Source organism: Sorex araneus, chromosome 2, assembly GCF_027595985.1.
Source record: "Sorex araneus isolate mSorAra2 chromosome 2, mSorAra2.pri, whole genome shotgun sequence".
NCBI lineage: Eukaryota > Metazoa > Chordata > Mammalia > Eulipotyphla > Soricidae > Sorex > Sorex araneus.
In genome coordinates, this window is record NC_073303.1 from 247750476 (window position 1) to 247758331 (window position 7856).

The 7856-nt window shown below is 42.9% G+C and overlaps 1 protein-coding gene across 1 annotated transcript; it reads left to right on the plus strand.

Annotated features, from left to right (window-relative positions):
- Positions 1-2451: 2451 nt before the first annotated feature.
- On the plus strand, positions 2452-3381 carry LOC101544190 (vomeronasal type-1 receptor 4-like). The gene has a single exon (XM_004615086.2). The coding sequence runs from the start codon at positions 2452-2454 to the stop codon at positions 3379-3381; it is 930 nt and encodes a 309-aa protein (XP_004615143.2).
- The last annotated feature ends 4475 nt before the right edge of the window (positions 3382-7856 follow it).

The window sequence follows — 7856 nt, forward strand, 5'->3', positions numbered from 1 at the left end:
TCCAACCACCATATCATAATTGTTCCATCTCTATCCCAATGTCCCTCACCTCCAGCCCGGAGACAGGCTTGAACCATGAACCAATCCCACTGCCCTTGTTTCTACTCTCCACAGTTGTGGTTTTTTAATCCCGCAAATGAGTGCAGTTGTTCTATGTCTGTCTCTTTCCCTCTGATTTTTTCTCTCTGCATGATACTCTTCATGTTCATCGATTTATAAAGAATTTTCATACATAATTTTTTCTAACAGCTGTATGATATGTAAACCACTTCAGGCTCTTCACCCTACCCAGCCTGAATTGCAGTCCTCACACAGGGGAAAATAGGACCATCAGCGTTGGCCCAGAATTGCATCCCTTGGGTTTTTTTAAAATTTTATTTTATTATTTTCAAAATTTTTTATTAGTGAATCACTGTGGGGTACAGTTACAAACTTATGAACTTTCATGTTTGTATTTAGTTTACATCCCTCTACCAGTGCCCATTCTCCTCCACCAATGATCCCAGTATCACTCCCACCAACCCCATTCCAACCCCCACCACCCCATCCTGCCTTCGAGGCAGGGCATTCCCTTTTGTTCTCTCTCCTGTTGGGTGTTGCAGTTTGCAATAGAGGTGTTGAGTGGCCACCATGTTGGGTCTCTAGTCCACTTTTGGTACGCAACTTTCAACCCAAGTGGGTCCTCCCAACATTCTCTACTAGGTGTTCCCTTCTCTGTCTCTGCTGCCTTTTCCCCCAGCATGTGAGGCCAGTTTCCAATCTGTGGGGCAGAACTTCTGGTTCTTATCTCTACTACACTTTGGTGTTAGCGTCCCAGGGGTTGTTTTTTTTAAGGAGCCACATCTGGCAAAGCTTAGGGCTTAATCCTTGTTCTGCACTCAGAAATCTCTCCCTGCAGTGCTTTGGGTATCATTTGGGATGTGGGGGATCGAACTCAGGTTGCCCACATATAAGGCAAATGCTCTATCCCAAGAAAGGGTTCTTGAGAAGCTGTGACTCATGGTAGAGAAGCAGATGAAAATAATGTACAGGAAAGATATTAAGACCTTCACTGAACCAAAGTATCTATGAATTCATGGATACTGCAAGAGACTTAGGTAAAAAATGTGGGCAATTCACCCCCTAACAGGGGCCCCAAGATCAGTATAGTCCCCTAAGGAAAACGAGTTTAGACCCGAAGGAAGCAGGCAGGCATGTCTAGGCCAGAATAGAATAGCAAATTGTCACCTAATCTATTCATTAAGGGTGCTGTGGATTGGCTGTGTGAAATAGCCGGGTACCTATTTTCATGTACCCTTTAATTATACCATGACTATTCACTGTGCTGAGTATGTCTTTCAACTTCAACAGTGGCTCACATGATGGGAACCAGGATGCTAGAGGGATATGGATGGATAAAAAGCCGTTCAGTATTATCCCTGTTTGGGTGACCCCAAAGCTTGGATATTCCTGTTTTATCTGTCACATAGTCTGTGACCAAATTTTCAGAAGAGAAATCTACAGAATCAGATAGTCCTGTGATACTCTAAGACAGGATCAGGAGGCAGACTAGAACGATGTGATGTAAAATGGTGATCCTATAATATGATTGAAAAGATTTGAACGTGGGCCCTGAGTGATAGTACCTAGGGTAGGGCATTTGCTTTGCTCAGGGCACACCTGGATTTGATCCCCAGCCTCCCATATAGTCCCCAGAGAAACTTCTGGAATAATTCCTGAGTTCAGATCCAGAAGTCACCCCTGAACATAATCATGACCAAAAAGTCAAAGGGAAAAAATAAAAAACTTAAATGATTTTCATTTTCTGGAACATATTATGGAAATGCATTAGAGTTGTCAAGTTAAAAATAATCAATTTATGATTATATTATTTAGACATAATCTCTGATATAAAACATGTAATTGATAAAAATGTTCAACAAGATACTAAATTTATTACTCTGAAAACAGTCAACAGAATAATTCAACAAAAATGGAAAATTAGGTGCCAAGAGACAGAAGAGCAGAGAGGGCACTTGTTTTACCTGTAGCTGATCCCGAAATCCCAAAGGGTCCCTCAACACCAAGAGTAATTCCTAGTGCAGAGCCAGGAGTAACCCCTGAGCATCACCAGGTATGACCCGAAAATAAAAAAACAAAAATATGGTAGTAATAAATCCTGCTAGGTGATGTTGATAACCCTCTAAAATTAGTTTTGCACTAATTCTTCACTTTCTGAAAAATGACAGCACTTTTGTAGATTATATTGACGTAACATGTAAGTCACATTCACACCAGCATGTCATGACATTTCTCTCATGTTCATCAACAAATCTGTTATTTATACTTTGTGCAGGTCTTTCTCCAATGAACAAGGAATCAATGGACACAATAGTTCTACAAGATATGGTTTTGGGAGTATTATTTTTCTTCCAATTCATATTTGGTTTTGTTGGAAATTTACTGTTGATCATGATAAATATAAACACCTTTCTGCAGAGAGCAAAGCCAATAGATTGCATATTTACCCACTTAACGTTTGCCAACATGATGACAGTTTTATTTGCGGGGATTCCAGAATTAATATTTTTCTTTGGAATAAGAAACTTTCTGAATGACACAAGTTGTCAGGCAGTTTTGTTCTTGTACAGAGTGGGCCGGGGTCTTTCCCTCTGCACCACATCTTTCCTCAGTGTGTTCCAAGCCATCATGATCACCAACAAGCATGTTCAGTGGGTGTGGCTCAAATCAAACATCTACACATGCATTTTTTCTGTCCTCCTCTGTTTCTGGGTACTCAACATGCTGCTCTATAGTCGGGTCATCATTGGAGTGAAGGCCCCATTTAACACTACTGGGCTTGAAGGAGTTTATAGCCTCAAATACTGTGTGTCACATGACAGAGGAACATCTGCATTTCAGGGAGGAATGATTTTAAGAGATTTCCTGTGTGTTTTCCTCATGATCTGGACCAGCGTGCACATGGTAAAGTTCCTCTTCAACCACCACAAAAATGTCCAGCACCTCCTTAGACACAGTCTCTGCCCACAATCCTCTCTTGAGATCAAGGTCACCCACACCATCCTGGTCCAAGTCAGCTGCTTTGCTTTTTTTTACTGGACCAACTGCTGCCTTACCTTTTATGCAACCCACCGTCATGAGGTACAAGGGTTAGAAAACATCGCTCGTTTTGTCTCCTCCTGCTACCCAGTGATCTGTCCTTTCTTGCTGATAAAAAACCACAAAGGCCCATTTCTGAACTGCACCTTTATAAACTTTAGGAAATCTCCACAAACCGCTACCACCAGAGACTTGAATTACTCTCAAACCATCTCTAACACAAAGTGCTCAAAACAGAAAAATCCCACTGCAAATGTTAAATGGTGGGGGGTGGAGAGATAGCCCAGTTGGTAAGACACTTGCCTTCACAGATCTACACAGGGTCAGGAGTTATTTCTGAGTTCTAAGCAGGAGTGAGTCTTGAGCATCATCAGGTGTGACCAGGGAAAAATGGATAGCGTGCAAGGATTTGGGGGTGTAAAAAAAATAAAAATAATATCTCATATGGACCCATATCCTAGTCCACAGCTTACTCTACAGACTGAGATCAATGAATTGAGTAAAACACACTGTAGAAAGCTGCCCCTGTAATCGAAATGTTATTTCCATCCTTTCTTGGGAAAGGGGATGCACATCTGGCTGTGCTTGGGTCTCCAACCGGGTTTGGCTGCTTGCAAGGCAAGCACATTTCCCTCTATACTCTTGCTCTCTGTCCCCTTTATCTCATTTATGAAATGATTTCAAATATTCATCTCTGAGAATATTGAAGTGGCTGTGAAAACAATGAACCTAATGTGATACATTCCGCAGTTAATGGAGTGCTGGAGATCAAACTCGGGTCACCCATGTGCAAGACAAGTGTTCTATCCCACTGTGTATGTCTCCAACCACAGCAAAGCCCTAGGATAATAGAAAGGGTAGGTTTGGGGTTTGAGCCATAGTACAGCGGATATAGTGTTTGCTTTTCACATGGCTGATGTGGATTTTGTCCCCGGCATTTCACATGGTCTTCTGAGCAATTCCTGAGTGCAGAACCAGTAGGAACTCCTGAGCATATCCAGGTGTGACCCCAAAAGGCAATTAATAAATAAAATGTTTATTTAAAAAATAGTGGGATGTGGGGAACAAAACAATAGAGACATTATTCACTGAGTTCCAAATAGTTTTGCTGATTTTAAAAGTTCTATAAATGAATTCAAATGAATGTAAGAAGCAATCTGTAAGCACTATAATAAATGTCTGACTCAAGACATTGAGTAGCTAATGCATAAAAGGAAAAGGAGAGAGAGACAGCAAGAAGGAAAGTGCCTCCTCTAGAGGGATGCCGGGGTTTGGGCTGGGTAGAGAAACAGGAGACTTTGGTAGTAGGAAATGTACACTGGTGGAGAGATGGGTGCTGGATTGTTGTATGACTGAAACCCAATTATAAACAGTATTGGAATGGTCGGTCTCAACAATATCCCATTTAAAACTGTTTTTAATGAATCACCAAGAAATACAGTTACAGATTTACAAGCCTCCGTGATTACGTTTCAGTCACACAATGATCCCTCCACCAGTGCCCATTGCCCACCACCAATGTTTCCAGTATCCCTCCCGTAGCACACCCCCAGCCCCACTAAACACCCACGCCTTTGTGGCAGGCACATTCCCTTTTACTCTCTCTCTCTCTCTCTCTCTTTGGGTGTTATGGTTTTGGGTACTAAGTGGCCATCATGTTCGGTCCATAGTCTACTTACAGCACGCAGCTCCCATCCTGAGCGAGCCCTCCAAGCATCATTTACTCGGTGGTCCCTTCCTATCTCAGCTGCCTTTTCCCACAAGATGTGAGTCTGGCTACAAATATCCAGTTTTTAAAAAATTTAAAAACTAATGTAGAGTTCATGCTCAATTCAACCAATTTAATCAAAGGCTGAATAAATATCAGTACTCCTACACACACACACACACACACACACACACACACACAAGACATTGAGTAACTCGACTTCCCTCATTACTAGGAAAATCTCAATTATTTCTGAAAAACAGAAGGTTTGGGAAGTAATGTGAGTAAACATCAAGTGTAGAACTGTCTACTCTAGATAACTACAAACATATGGGCAGGGGACAGGGGTGGCATGGGATGTGGACAGAGAGCAGGATGTGTGATTGTGGGTGATATTTGATTCAACATTAGTCCATCATTGGGGTCAGAGCGTTAGTCCAACAGGGAGGGCGCTTGTCTTGTGTGCAGCTGACTCAGGTTTGATCTCTGGCATCCCATAGGGTTCCCCATGCAACACCAGTAGTAATTTCTGAGCGCAGATCCAAGAGTAACCCCTGAGCGTCACTGAGTGTGGCCCAAAAATAATCAAATACAAGTGGAATGTTTTAACATCCTAAAGTAATCCTTCAGTGCTCCCTTCAAACCCCAAAGAATGGTGTTCTGTTCAGCTCTATGGGGGTCTTAATAAGACCCAGATAACTAGGAAAACTCTTGCTCAGTGGGTTCTTGGGGAACCCATAAAAAACTAACACTTCTGTAAAGTGAAAGTAAAGTGATATTTACCAGTTACACATGCGGGGTGGGGGGCTGGGGAGGTTGGTGGGGGAGGGTGGAGGTATACTGTGATTCTTGGTGGTGGAATATGTGCACTGGTGAAGGGATGGGTGTTCGAGCATTGTATAACTGTGACTTAAACCTGAAAGCTTTGTAACTTTCCACATGGTGATTCTATAAAAGAATAATATATATATATATATATAAAAAACTAACACACTGGGGTCAAATGACAGGACAGCGGGGAGCAACTTGCCTTGCAAGCCGCCAAACAGAAGTCAATCTGCAACAACCCATAGGATGAGCACTGCCATGAGTAATTTTTAAATGCAGAGCCATAAATAAACCTTCAGCATCGCCAAGCATGGCTCCTTAACAAAAGCAGGTTAAGAAAGAACATTTTTCTTGGTGGTGACTGTGTGGAACTGTATTAGGGAGTGTACTAGCAAGCGGTTCCACATCAAAAAATGCCTAAACAGCAGACAGACAAACTGCCTAACAAAAATGGACTCCAAGGTGGGCCGGAGAAATAGTATAAAGGGGCAGGGGGCCAGCCTTGTACACGGCTGATCCAGGTTCAACTCCCCAACATCCCGTATGGTCTTGAGCACCACCAGGGATGATTCCTGAATGCAGAGTTAGGAGTAAGACCTGAACATCGCCAAGTATTGCTCTAAGAAAAACAAAAACAAAAACATTTTTCAATGAACTCCCAGGCAATCATATCCCGACATAGTTTAAAGTTGTGATAATTCTCCTATGTAATCTTTGAAACAGCCATAAGGATGGACCACTCATCATGGAAAGGATGAACAAAGGCAAACATTGTGAAAAAGAACAACACTTTTTTTTTTTGCCTTTGGGGTCACACTCAGTTCACTATCGCTCCAGCTGAGATCACTCATCTTTTGGCAGGTAGCAGGGAATAGTAATGAATAGTGATGTCATTCCATGTTCTAACCCCTAGGTGCACCGTTTCTCTAATTAAACGAGACATGGAATTATGTAAGAAAGTTTATTGGATGTTCTAAGTAACACTGAAGGACAACGTATTATAATTTAGTGTTATTTACTACACTTGAATTACTCGATAAAAAGAACACTACAAAAAATTAAGTCTTCGGGCTGGAGCAATCCCCAACTCCCCCCAACCTGTGATGTCCAAGTGCCCGGGTGCGTTCAGGACTGACAGGCATTCTCAGGTGATGGACAGAAGAACAGACTGCAGACTGTTCACCAGAAAACAAACTTTCTTGAAAAATAAACAGAGCTAGTGTAGGGAAAGAGGAACTGCTAAAGAGTGGGGGACAGGGATAGAATGGGAACGATGTGGGGGAAGCACAGAGGAGGAGTTGAACACAGCGAAGTTTAACACTCATGGAGAATTGTGCGTGATGGGGAGTGATGAGCCACGGGTGCACAGCAATGGGTGGCAAGAAACTCAAATAACATCATCTCCAGCAGGGAAGAAAAATAGACCCATGGTCAAGCAGAACTGCTGGTAATTAAAGGGGCAATGATTACACACAGCAAATACAAATTATGGGGGGACAGCGCCCCTTCTGGGACTGTCCTGTGCCATCTCTGGAGTGGTGTCTCCCAAGCCCTGTCACCTCCGGGAGAATCCCAGGATCTTTAATCAACAGGATGGCACCGTCCAGGTGACTCAGAAACAGTGCCCGCAGGAACCCAACAAACAATGATACCCTTGCCTTGCACCAGGTGACAAGAGTTTAATCCCCAGCACCAGATATAGGTCCCCAAATACCACCAGGAGTAATTCCTGAGTGTAGAGCCAGAGAAAGCCCTGACCATCATGGGGTGTGACCCAAATAGCAAAAAAAAAAAAAAAAAAAAAACCATAAACCTGATCAAAATGAAGATTAGAGTCACACAAATGGGGGCTGGAGCTATAGTATAGCGGGTAGGGCATTTGCCTTGCATGCGGCTGACCGGGTTCAATCCCCAGCATCTCATATAGTCCCCCAAGCACTGCCAGGAATAATTCCTGAGTGCCAGGGACAGAACCACGTCAGCCATTGAAAGGCATATACCCTCACGGACTATAGGTCCAGACTCTAAATGTACTGATTTATTTTTGGTAGGAGGCTATGACCAGCAATGCTCAATAGTTACTCAAAGCTCTGTGCTCATTGATCCTTCCATGCACTGCTAGAGGGCCCTGTGGGCTGACGGTGATTGAAACTGGGTTGGGAATCCACCAGGTAAGCACCCCATGCTCTGTGATATCACTGTAGTAATTCCTGAGTGCAGA

Coding starts and splice junctions, on each gene's coding strand:
- LOC101544190 (XM_004615086.2), top strand. CDS start 2,452: ATGATAAATATAAACACCTTTCTGCAGAGAGCAAAGCCAATAGATTGC.